The 13,448-nt window shown below is 41.2% G+C and overlaps 2 protein-coding genes across 2 annotated transcripts in view; one reads left to right on the top strand and one right to left on the bottom strand.

Moving 5' to 3' along the window:
- The window catches only part of LOC109470288, an 8,391-nt gene extending 7,911 nt beyond the window's left edge, over nt 1-480 (top strand). The window contains exon 6 of the mRNA XM_019769202.1: nt 184-480. Within this exon, the coding sequence (XP_019624761.1) occupies nt 184-468 (285 nt within the window). The 3' untranslated portion in view covers nt 469-480. The remainder of the gene's footprint in view (nt 1-183) is intronic.
- Nucleotides 481-5,776: 5,296 nt separating this feature from the next.
- On the bottom strand, nt 5,777-12,538 carry LOC109470119. Its single transcript, XM_019768902.1, has 3 exons — nt 12,146-12,538; nt 8,287-8,465; nt 5,777-6,134 (listed from the first exon to the last, which is right to left on the bottom strand). Exons 1-3 carry the CDS (start codon nt 12,536-12,538, stop codon nt 5,777-5,779), a joined length of 930 nt encoding a protein of 309 aa, XP_019624461.1.
- Nucleotides 12,539-13,448: the final 910 nt, after the last annotated feature.

Raw genomic sequence — 13,448 nt, 5'->3', positions numbered from 1 at the left:
GAAAGAAAAAGAAAGAAAGAAAGAAAGAAAGAAAGAAAGAAAGAAAGAAAGAAAGAAAGAAAGAAAGAAAGAAAGAAAGAAAGAAAGAAAGAAAGAAAAAAGAATTAGAATGAACTGTGTGAATTTTGTGTTTGTGAAAAGGATAACCCTTTAAGCAAATGTTCTTTTTTTGTTTTGCAACAGGAATCCGGAGACGACACAGACCTGATGCGGGTTGTGGGAGTTCACGACTTCCGGCTGGGAAACGTCACCAGTGTGCGCGGCGTGTTTGTGTACCCGCTGTGGATGCTGCAGAGGATTACTGACTACTACTCCGGGCTGTCCCCGGGGCAGCAGCGGGCCGTGGACAGGTTCCTGGACCGGTTCCAGGGCGGGCACGAGCTGGTGAAGGCCGACCTGTCGCGGTGTAGGGTCGAGAGGAAGTCTGTCGGCGTGAGACTCGCCAGGCCAGGCAACGCTAAACTGTAATCGGTCAACTTCGGTAAATCTCGTTTCCCGTCGGCTGAACAGACAATCACGTGACCCCTACCCTGATACTAATTATTCCGCCCCTTTACCCTCTGACCCTTCCTCCCTAACCCTCGTAAGGGTCATTCGTGGCTCAACCTTTCTCTGTACGGTCACATTCCCACCCAACCCTCCCATGACTAACCCGAGAACACCTGGATTGTAGAACGTTAGTTATGTTTTCTCATCTCATACGACATCGCGCTACCTTAGTTCTTACTGACTTATCTAGACTCGTACATTCGTCATAGCACTGTACGTTATCCTCAATGGTACCTGCGACATAGCGTACGTAATCAGTTGTTACATAACCTTCATGTTGTCTCTTCTCTGCAAGATACCTGCCTTGCTAGCGTTCCCAGTCACATTGTGGCCATTTGCTGTACTCAGTATGTTGTGTAGCTGTAACCTCTGATATACTCCAGAATTGTGTTATTGTCGTATTTTGAACCACGTTACTTACGAAAGTCAGTAGTTATTCAGGTGTACCTGTAACGCATCACTTGCTTAGCCAGGATGTTTTCAACCTTGTTCACGTAGATGAGCTTTTGAACTTCGCCGGTTAGAGGTTACTTACAAGTCAGGATGCGTTAAACATCCGCTGGACAGAGCATTGGTTTAACCGACCAGCCCGACTTTGGCTAAACAATTGGCAACCAGGGTAAAATAGGTCGCCAGCTCGCAGCACATGACTTGTTGTTGTTGTATTAGGCTCCTGTATAAGTATGTACATGCTATGAGAGCTACAATGTGTAGAGAGTAATGGTGTTACTGACTTGACGAGCCAATTGCAATAAATGCCCGACCGTACTGAGGTGACGGTGGTGAGCTCACTACCCTAATTGTGTGTGTTTGTCTGTGAAATAGACGGGAAACATAGTTCTCTTCGGAGCTTGCGAAGAAGAGAAAGCCCCTGTCACACATTTACGAATATGGCCTCCCCTACGTATACCCCCGCCAACCCGTGTTTGGGAGTTGTTCGGCGCAGAGTGACGTTCGGAGAATTTTACTAGGGTTCGACTTCGCCAGTCGAATGTTTCAAAATGTTTTAGAAACTTTCGTGAGGCGTTCGGGAGATGTGATCATATCAAATCAAATCAAGTTGAACTTTATTGCTCAACAACTGTAGCTGGTACAATGTATGGCAAAGAAACAACAAGGGTACATAACAAACTAATACTAAAATGTAATTCTAACGAGCTAGTCCATAATGATACTAAAGCTAATCTATTGTGTTTTCTTAAGAAGAGTATTTTTTTCATTACATTCTGTAATTCAGGAGATATATCAGCTATTTACAATATGGTGTCACTTTTGTAGGGATTCCAATATGAATTTTCCAACGTACACTGATGTCTGAGAAGGACATAAAATGAGCATATTGAAGATATCTGATTTTGAGTGGGGTAGCGTAACATTAGTTATAGGTGGCTAGTTTTCGACCGTAAGTCAACAAAACAACTGCAAACCACTCGTGAGTAAGTCAGCGGTGTTTGGGACGTGTTGAGGGCTCAGATTTGGCTGAACTCTAACTTAAATTCGTTTTGAGTCATATACAGAAGGTAAGCTTGGCCTAAGTCTTGTCACAGTGCTTGTCTGGTGATTGAAAACGCGTACGGATTCGTTGGAAGTTTGTGAATGTGTGACAGGGGCTTAACGCGAGAAGAAACCTGGCGGTACATACATACGTCAGGACCGGGCGTTCAGATCGTACGCAAGCCCACGAGCTAACTTACGATCTAAACGCACGTTGCTCACGTATGTCAAATCACGTCGATTTATACATACCGGAAAAATTTAACGTACGCAGTTTTCGTACCACGTCCGGTTTTTGCCCGCACGTGTACATGTAAATTGAATCTTAAACTGTCACATGTATAATTCTGGTAATTATATATAAGATTGGCGTAATAACAGACAAAGTACTTAGGCACGTGTACGCCATACATATGGAAAACATGCGTGCTTACGTTACATGATGTGCAAGGTCTTTACATCAATCTGCTTAGAAGGAAAACATGACTTTCTGACTGATTCTCAGATTTATCAATTTATACGAAATGGCCCGACTCTTATATTTGTGTAAGATACATTCAGCTGCCTTTAAATCCTGTTTTTTGCAAGTCACATTGGAAAAACAAACCATTTTTACGTTATACATGTCTTTGAAAATTATTCTCAGTAACTGATAAAAGATGGCGGATTCTATTTGAAATGCCTGATACCTAACATAATCTATCCACAGTTGCTTGGTTTTGCGGCGTCGTGTGGTGTAGTGGATAGAGTGTTCGGCGCTCAAATAAGAGACCCGGGTTCGATTCCGGGTCGGAGGACAGGGGCATGTTATCAACCTTAAACAAATCCACGCGAAGACCACCGTGTCAACTGTAACCCTCACTCAGGTGTAGGGACTGACACGGTCATCCTACTCGGGAAATCTGTATATCTGTACATGAATCTGTATCTGTGCATGCATATGTAGTGTACAGAAATCTGTATCTGATTGCAAATAAAGATATCGAGTGATTGCCATGATGCTTGGTTCATTCTGCATTCTGCATTAGGTACTCGACGTACAAGAACTTCTATCTTTGATAATTGTTTCTTTTGTTTTATTAATCTTTTAAGAAGAACGCCTTATTCCTCAGGTCGTAAGCTAAAGGCGCCTTAAGCTACAAACTACTGTGTAAACGGAGATTTTCAGGTCTCGGTGTGTTTGTATAAATACATAGATGTGGGGTAACGTAGAGTGTTCGGCTCAGACCCAAGAGGTCCCTGGTTCGAATCCTACCCGCTACCGCCGATCGTGTGGGAAAGGCACTTAACACGACTTTCCTCACTTCACTCAGGTGTAAGTTAACGAGTACATAGCTTCGGTTAGGGACGTGCTGAATCTGAATCATGCTATAGGGTCATGCTTAACATCAAGCGCCTAGACCATGTGAGCAACGCCTGGATCTACAAGTTGACAAACACTCGACCCCTTATCACCATGGTAATGGCAGCGTCAACTTCGATTCCTGGGACATGCACTTAGAATGCCTGTGGGGGAACCATGCCGAACATATGCCCTGTATGTACCGACGCACGGCTAAAGGCGCCCAGGGCGCCAGCGACTCGACTACCTGGGTTACGTCCGGAACCTGTTGGGGGACACCGAGGGTGACCTGCGGCCAGAGGACATTGCCAACCTGGCGGCGGATCGACGGTCGTGGGGAAGACTTGTGGTCGACTGCTCCGCAGCCGGACGATGATGATGATGAGGGACGTCCCTAGGATAGGACCTTAAATGGAGGCCCCGTGTTATGAATAGCCACACCCAACGCACGTTGAAGAACCCACCCCAAAAAGTATGTGGACCTTCCCAGTGTGAATGAATGGATGAATGTTTATTAACGTGCCATTACGACCATACGTCGCCCAGTCCATATAGGCTTATGATACAGAGAATCAGAATCAGATATACCATAAATTATAACTTAATATAACATATAAGTAAATAAATACAGGAAATTAAGTACTACTGGTCATAATACAAATATCAAATCAAATGTAACATAGATGATAAATAATAATAATTTAGGTTCAACCAAATTGATAATGCATAAAAGTAACAAAAGGTAACTGTAACATGACGGTGTGAGTGGTTCAACCCTTACAGTCCTATGGCCACACCTAGGGTTGTATTGAGTTCACCTAGATTTAGCGCGGAATAGCAGCTGCTCTAGACCCTTGCGACAGGCCCCAATAATTGTAAGCTCCTCAGAATTCAGCCTTGGCTGCAAAGAGAAAGTAGCCTACCCAACCAATACATACAAGAATGCCTTGCACAAGAATATATTAATGACCGCTATTTTCATACAGCTCGGAATCAATAAATCCTTCACGACAAATTTATTATGAAAATGCCACTGTTTATTCACATGTCTCAACTGACATTTCTCACACCTTACACGGTGTGTCGTGATTACTGGAATAAAGGGCACTCCAATAGGAAAACATCCAATACATACACTGCGATATTTACATTGTGAAGACTGCAGAATAGTTTTCTATGCTGATTAGGCCATGTTGATTTGATTATATGGGTGACATCCGCGCGCGCATGAATTTTCGGCCGTTTCCAAAAAAAAAAAAGTTTTCAACCATACTGTAAATCGTACAAAAAAGTTGCAAAATGAGCAAAAATATACCATAAGTTCAAAATAAAAATTAATAAAAGCCATACCAATGTCGTAGAATGCCAAAATCAAACGAAAAAAGACGAAATTGTAAAGAAATGAACTTGAAGACTAGATTAATCGCCAAACCATATTCTGTGCCATTTGCTCAACCCTCATGACCACGTAGATTTCATAATGAAAATAACTTTTTTTTTGCAAAACTTTTTTTTTATTCGCACGCGCGCATCAGTTTTGGGGCTCCAGGAGGATGTCATCCATATAATGAAACTAACCAGGCCTAACTACTAAATGTCGAGAACACAATCATTCACTGTCAAGTCTCTGTTCATACACATGCCTGTCTTGGTTGACATACTCCGGATAAATGTCTTCTATTGGCAAACCATGCCCGAAGGCTAATATCTGCATTGTACAGTTTGAAAAAAGATTTTCCGAGACGCAATAGACTAATCTCCGAGTTTCATGGTCTCATGTATATGTACATATCGAAGCAACATCTCAATTATCATAACATTCCATGTATCAGGATATTCCAAATATCTTCTTTAGGCCACACTAATTTAATTTGTTGTTTCTCGATTTTTTCAGAAAAAATATGAAGCGACAGGGCGAAAAAACAGGCCAAGGCATCCCATGATAGCGAAAATGTTACAATAAGAGCCATGAAGTGAACACATCAGGCTGGTTTATAATGAAAACAATAGATATTTAACTTTTAATGAAACAAAAGTGCATTTTGGTACATTGAAAAACTTTAACAACTAGGAAGAAAAGGACTTTCTTCAACCGTTGGGGCCAAATACGTCTTTCATTGAGCATTTTGCAGTTGATTTAGAACCCTTTTTTTTTGCAAATCAGAAAAAAATGGACAGGCAAATCCTAGGAACAGCCAATTAAGATGGTGTGGCCTTATCTGTAACTGTATAGCCGGTTTTACCGCCCTTCGGCGTAACACACCTAGCTTTGTAGGCACGCGGCGCGGTGGCAGCTGGCTACATTGCACCAACGACTTGTTACACCTAACCTTTGAATATCATTCCTGCTATTCATGGTTTTTGAGAATAGATGGTCGGTGCTGAATACAGCTAGTCATCCATACTCTTTTTCCAGGAAAGTGTAATATCCTGCAATGCAAAATCCAACCCTCCCTGCCTAATTAGCGTATGGATCATACCTAGCAGTGCCCACAGGAGTATAACACATAAGCCACAGGCCAGCAGGAGTAGGCAACAGTAAACTAGAGAGCAGTTGTCTTTGACGGACATCAGCTCTTTGATGGCGTAGGCCGTGGCGACCACCGAGCTGATGAGGAGAGCTCCCCGGAGCAGGTCCGTCATGGCCCGCCCGGCTCGTGACATCTCCTCGGCGGTGTCTCGTGCGGCTCGAGCCAGGTCCGTCATGGCTTCCCGTGTCTGGGAAAAGCGCCGCAGCCCGTGCTCCAAGCTGTATAAAATAGTCAAAGAAAATCTAGATGTTACTAGCTACTACTTACTAAGCGACTTAATCATTTAAAAACAGATATTCGTTACTGACATTGAGAATCTGTCTAAGGATATTCTTGTACATTTATTAAGAGTTTCTACCTTTCTATCAACAGCTAATAACACTCAATATTATTGTTCCATGTGCAAACCTTTTTATCCGACTTCAAACGGATTTTGTAATATCTTATAATGCATAAACATTTCTAAACTGGTATTCCAAGATCTTGGTGTACTATGATGTTGCATTTGGGCCAATTTTTAAAGTTTGGCATTTTTACACTTTCTGATAGAGCTATATCTATATCTACCTATCTATATGTGTATGTATAATAAATGTATACATGTTTCGAGAATTTTTAAAGTTTGACATTTTTCCACTTTCTGATAGAGCTATATCTATTTATCTATCTGTATCTATATGTACATGTATATGTATAATAAATGTATATATGTTTCGATCGAGAGGTAATTTTCGATATGAACGTATGTTCCTCACGTATGTCAAAGTCACGATTTACGTACAGGAAAGAAATTGACGCACGCAGTTTTCGTGCCACGTCATGACGTTATGACGTCAGGTTTTGCCCGCACGTGTACGTACATATAAATTGGGTCTTTTAACTGTCACATGTAAAATTCTGGCAATTGCATTTGACATTGACGTACTAACAGACAGACAAATTGCTTAGTCAAGTTTACGCCATACCTATACCATACATGCTTGCATCTGTATCGGTATAACCGGTATCGGCTCTATCAGTCATTGGCAATATTCAGTCCGTGTTCATTATCTAATGACTAGTATGTAAAATCGCGCTTTGCTTGTCATACATCTTATGTATTGTCTTATGTGGCGGCATGAACATACGTCTAAAACATGAGTCTGCCGTGACCATGATTTGTCAAAATGTTAAAATCTAAAAAAATTGACTCAACTTACAACATTAAAAAAAATGACCCGAAAATCGATGTTGAAAATCTGATTTTACTACCCTTTTCACTTAGAGCGCCTTTAAATACAGGCTTTCAACTAGCTAGAAAGGTAACATTTGTAAAGCACATGCATAACATTTACCTTCGCATATGGTCTGCTCTGGTAATTCTTACTCAAGCACATTCACATTTTTTTGTGACAGGAGTGTAAATCCCTCCTACTATAAAATTGCAACATCATGTAACTCAACACCAGTTACCATGGTGACAGGCGGTCTGGTTCAGGTCATTAATCACGTCTGTATTTGGAACGGATGAAGAAACAGAGCAAGAACAATATGTTTTCCTTTGGTAAACATGTTTTCCTTCGGTAAACATAATAAGCAGTTTAGAATCCAATGCGTTATTGATGTATACGCAGCTTATTTTAGCTAGATAGATCACTATTTGTACTACGACGAACATCCATCGTCGTAGATGCAGATCTCAATCTGACGTGTTCAGTTTATGAAATGATATATTGCAAATAAAATAAAAGAAGCCACTAGCGACGAAAGGGCTTCCAAAGTAACGATGCTCTAGAAAATCAAATCTACATCACTGAGATTGATTCAAAATCAGGCAAATGCCCCGAGGTTTTCAGTCTCTTATCTAATTGCGAGGAAAGCGATTGGCCAATTATGGCGGCAAAGCTCTGACAGGCGCCAACATGAAACGTGATTTTCCCCCAACTTATTCAGCCCGAACCGCCTGCTCAGTCAAAACATTGTAATCCATTCCGTTTTTGTGTTTTAAATAGACAATGCGTCGGGTTGCCTCTGCATTCATGGAAAGAACCTAATTTGTTTTTCAAAGATCAGACAAAACTGTCCCTGGCACTACTAAGCTATCTATCATTGTCAAAAGGAATTATCTATCCTCAACATCTTTCACCATTGCTTACGTGTTCTGTTGACCGTACGTCTTTTAAAAGGCATTCAGTGCAGTTTTTAGGGCTTGGAAACCCGAGTTTTCAAAGTCAATATTCTAGTCATTTATCTACATACTGAGTTAAAACAACACTATCCCAATGTATATTGACCGTCATGGAGCAGAAATTCCCTAATTTCAATAATGACCATCCTCCCAGACTGTAAGTCTAGACCCCATGTACATAAATTATGCTAATGAGAGCCCACCTGGAGAACACGTTGTGGATATCGTGATCCATGCTGTTGCCGACACGATCGATGACATCCGTCAGATGTTCCGCCCCCTTCTCCACATCCCCCAGGAGCATGTTCAGCCGATCCGCAGTCTCAAGCATCAGATTGCCGCCTTCCTCCAGCGAACTTGAGTCTGTTGTGTCTAGGCTAACCTAAACAATGAAAACAGGACGACTTTGTTATATTTCTTTCAATAATTAGAGTGATATTGTTGTATGACAAGCCTTCTCTATTTATGCCTATATTTTTAGTACAAAAAATGCGTGCTGACGTGCTTACATGGTAAGCTAAACAATGAAAACAGGAGAACTTTGTTATATTTCTTTCAACAATCAGAGTGCTCTTATTGTATGACAAGCTTTGGCTACTTATGCCTATATTTTTAGTACACAAATGTTGCTTCATCTACTTGATGGTAACCTAAACAATGGAAAAAGGAGAACTTTGTGTCATATTTCTTTAAATAATTAGAGTGCTCTTGTTGTATTACAAGCTCTGGTTTTGCCTATGCCTATATTTTCAGTACGTGCTGGCTACATTTACATGGCTAACCTAGCCAATTACAATTTTTTCTGTTTTCATTTGTTTAGGTTAGCCATATAAATGTATATTTCTTTCAATAATCTCAGTACTCTTGTAGTGTGACAAGCTTCGGCTATTTATGCCTGCATTTTTCATGCAATACAATGCGTACTGACTATATTCGCATGGCTATAAACCTAAACAATGAAAACAGGAGAACTTTGTTATACTTCTTTGGATAATCAGAGTGCTCTTGTTGTTTTACAGTCTTTGGCTATTTATGTCTATATTTTAGTACAAATACGTGCTGACTACATGGCTAATCTAAACAATAAAATAGGAGAATTTTGTGTCATATTTCATTCAACAATTATAGTGCTCTTGTATGACAAGCTTTTGCTAGACAACATAAATGAGAAAAAGGGAGAATATACCTTTAAATAGCCAGAGAGCTGTTATTCTATGGCAAGCTCTGGTTATTTAGTCCTATTTTTAGGACAACTAACTGCATTTGCAACTAACTACATTTGCATATTCCTGATGTCTATTGGAAGAAAAGCCTATCCCGTTTTATCATGATTTAGCATATTTTTCTCTTTTCAATAATTAATGAGAAATACGTTTATGCAATGAAACAAATGAAATACAATTATTATCATAATTTCGATCAGTACGTTTGTATGGGTAAAATACTTTTATGGAATGAATAAATAAATGGGATGAATAACTTTGGAAACGTTTCTGCTAAGATCCTCATGTGTTAACCCTAACGAGATCGTTATATAACGATCTTGATAGGACAACATCGTTATGTAACGATCTTGTTAGGATTAAGACATGAAGAAGACGTCGAGACAAAATGTCTCTCATTCAGTAGCCTTTTGTCTCTTTTGGGAGCAAGATAGTATCAAATTGGCCACCAGATACCAACAGTACGGGGACCAACGGTAACTGATGGCCAATTTGATACCACCTTTCTCCCGAAGGAATATGATCGGAGTTTATTTCATCTTTGCATAATTTTTTTTTAAAAAGTGTTATGTGCATTATGTGCATCCACTAGGTTCTATTTTCTAGGCCTCCCTACCATGCCATCCCATTTTCTTAAGACTATGAGCCATGATAGCACACGAAGGAAAGAGAGGGCTTTTACTTTATTCACAGACGTCTGCTGGCAATTAAGGAAATTAGGAACCCGTGTGCTGCAACATGCGCGCAGTAACGTTTTCTCCGATATAGTTTCGAACAGCACAAATTACTTTCTCAGCGGGAGTTGTTTTTTGTGGTTTCTAGAAACCACACCGTTATGTCTTGAGTGGTGGAAAACTGTTTAGGGTAATTTTAGTTTTAAGCCCAGAATCTTCCTCCGGCAAACTACAACCCGATTTGGCGAGCAATCTAAACATGTCTAGGTCGCACTTACAGTTATGAACTGACCAATAGAACGTAATACAAATTGAGGTTTGCGGATTTCAGTTAAATTTGTCGAATTTGACTGCAATATTACGTCCGAATGTACTCCCAACCACTAGCAAAACCAGTCTTCAACCCTGGCACAAACTCTGTTTACTCCTAAATGTATTTTTAATAGTTTTAAAACATTCAGCTGGTGCAGCCGAAAAATAACCAACTGAACACGAACATTGTTAAAACGTCTCGTACTTGTAATCCTAGCACTGAGTTTGTTTGAGCTGACCTGTAACACACGCTCATACATGTACGTGTACATGTCTGCTCTCACCAGAAACATTTTGTAAATAGGTTACCTGATATCACCAACTCTGACTTTTAGAATTGTCTTTTATCATATTCAGGAGTTTTATACTTGGTCTTTAAAGGCGTATCTGTAAGCAATGACACATTTCAGGTATTGATTCTGTATTGTACCTGCCATGTCATTGGTAATAAAATCTGAATCTGAATCTGAACACCAGTCAATTCACAGTAATGCGCTTGGTTGAATTTGGTGGAGTTCGGCAGGCCATATTCAGCCATATACATGCAATCTTTCAGGTCAACGAATACTTAACCGCTGTAAAAGCGGCACAGGTGAATAATGTCTTATACAAACGCTATCACTTTTGAAAGTCGGTGTTATTCAGGTACACCAATGGAGGATTATTGCCTTTTTTATGATACATATTCTGTATCATATAAGAAGTTCATTCCTCTTATTATAAGCAGGATGTCAACCTTGGGACCTATCGTACGTGTAGTAATCAGGATGAACGGATTTTATTCCTGATTTAATTCAACCCGACCGACAACTGGTCATTTGTTAGCATGGGTTTATTCTCTATCCCCTGTCAGCGACCATTTCTAAGAAGTCGCACCTTGGCTGTAACGTTGTCAGGAAAACAAGAGCAAGAGTAATTTCTATTGCCTTCGCACAGCTTTACATATGTCCGACATCCACGGTGCAACATCAGCAACACTAGTCTCTACCAGACTAACTACGCTGGCTATACATAGGAGAATATTTGCAGGAGTTTGGCCGCCTTAGGGTTTGACTGTGCCGCGCATCGGAGGGAACGGGGCTACCTCCCCGCGGCAGGACTCCCTTGGTCCATTTGATTCCCTTTTTTGCCGAATTCTACGATCCGTATTCCCGTAGAAAGGCCTGGTGGAGGCTAAGCAACGCTGCCTAGGTGGCCTTTGTATTGCTGTTGCAATTTGAATAAAAGAAAAATATGTATGTGTTGGTCAGACGTTACCAGCTGAGTCTGCCCCTGCTTACCCAAGTAATGACATGTATCATATTCTGCAAATATTTTAGATACAAAATACAAATAGAAATATGTATTTGGTTTACTCAACCTAACGTTACCGTGTATAAGGCTGACGCATAGATGAAGGGTTTCAGAGAAACCATAGTACTTGCAATGATTGATGTCATCGTATTAGGGAGTTAATGTGTTTTAGTCGGATTATCCTCTTTTTAGCATCTTTGAACACGTTCCACCGTCACCGTTTAACTCTAGGGAAAATAACTAAGACGATAATGCTAATAATGATACATCTTTTCGTTATCTAAAGATTGCTTAGAATATTCCAAAACATTGTATCTGGTTCGCATTTGAAATCAATCTTCTTAATGTTGTCAAGATATTACGATATTAGGATTTCATTTTACGTAACCAATATAGACCCTCGCCTGCTTTAATTTTGATGTCTATCAAGCACCTTTCTCAGAGCTTCTGACTGGAGAACTGCTTCTCTTGTACAACTAGATCTAACTATTTTCTGTTCGTCAAGATACGGCATAACGGCAGTAAGGAAGGCAAATAGAAAAGGAGACGAATAGCCTTACCTGAAGAGCGAGAGGAAGTTTGCTGATTTTCCCTGCGATGCTGATGAAGGGCCGCCTGTGTTCCTCCGGCTCGCCTTGATGATGTCCATGACCTGGTTTCCTGTTGATCGGGCTCGGGCTGTGGCTGGGCGTGCTACGGTCCGACCCTGACGGCAGACGGAAGACGTTCTTCCTCCGCTCCCGTGTTTCCCCGTGGCGGTCCTCACGATCGTACTCCTCCGGGCTTTCGTCCCCGGCCTTGCGATGCTTGTCGTGGCGGGGAATCTTGAGCTGCTCGGCGCTGTCCGCGCTGTGGTGCATGCGGAACAGCTGGCGCCTTCGTGCTCGGAGCTGGTCCATGATGTGAACTAGAAGGTGGTGCACAGAAATATGGTTCACGTGTTTACTGGTCATACTGTTCATTGAAGAAATATCTTATATAGAAACGCGTCAGTCTAAGGATTTAGCCAAGACTCAAGAGACGGCGGGGTTGTTCCCAACGTTCCTCCTTAGGGACCGCAGAGAATGAGAACACCGTTGCCTCTGAGCAGCATTTAACAGCTTCCCTCTTATCGGCGATATGCAAACAAAATGCAAAGCAAGTCATTTCTCATCCTCCTTTAGATGTAATCCCGGATATGTGTCTGTATGCATTACCATCTGCAAGTCCATCATTTACAAAATGTTCATGCGACATGTATATTCTAAGCATTCAAACTTGACGTAATAGGAAATATAAGCATCAGAAAAAAAACAATGTTTCCAAACGTTTACATCACGCCTACCTTTTCCTATGCTCGATTGAAACACTTCAAAGTTCCAAGCTTGAAAGGCGTCAATCACAAACGTTTTTATGTTCTGGAAAACCTGGGCGACGTCACCACTGAGAGTATAACTAGGCGTTCAGACGAATAGCTGGCTGTCGGGAAAGATAAGCGGAAAGGCACGTTGGAGGTACACGTGCGAGTGAACTGGCTTTAACTGATGCGCTTATACAGATAGACCCGAGCGATTGCGGCATCACATGCACGGCCTGGTGGGACCTCCGGAAAGACAGCGGGAATACAGATGAAGAAGAGCACGGTGCAGCTCGCACAGTTCGCAGCCTGATGATAATAACGAGTGGGCGTGGGCGTGTTTGTGGATGGAGCTACACGTGCCTTGTTAGTTCTGAACATGACTTACACACTAAACTTTTGGGTGTGTTTTTGTTGCACAAAATGTCAGAAGAGACTTTTGAAGTTTATCTAGATTTTTGTTTCCAAAGAAGTAATCTAACGAGAATTATAAATAGTTCTGTCAAACGCATCATAGACGTCTCCAC

This window comes from Branchiostoma belcheri, unplaced genomic scaffold, assembly GCF_001625305.1.
Source record: "Branchiostoma belcheri isolate BF01 breed outbred unplaced genomic scaffold, Haploidv18h27 scaffold22, whole genome shotgun sequence".
Lineage (NCBI taxonomy): Eukaryota > Metazoa > Chordata > Leptocardii > Amphioxiformes > Branchiostomatidae > Branchiostoma > Branchiostoma belcheri.
The sequence above is the reverse complement of the archived record's forward strand: the minus strand, read 5'-3'. Positions and strand labels throughout refer to the sequence as shown.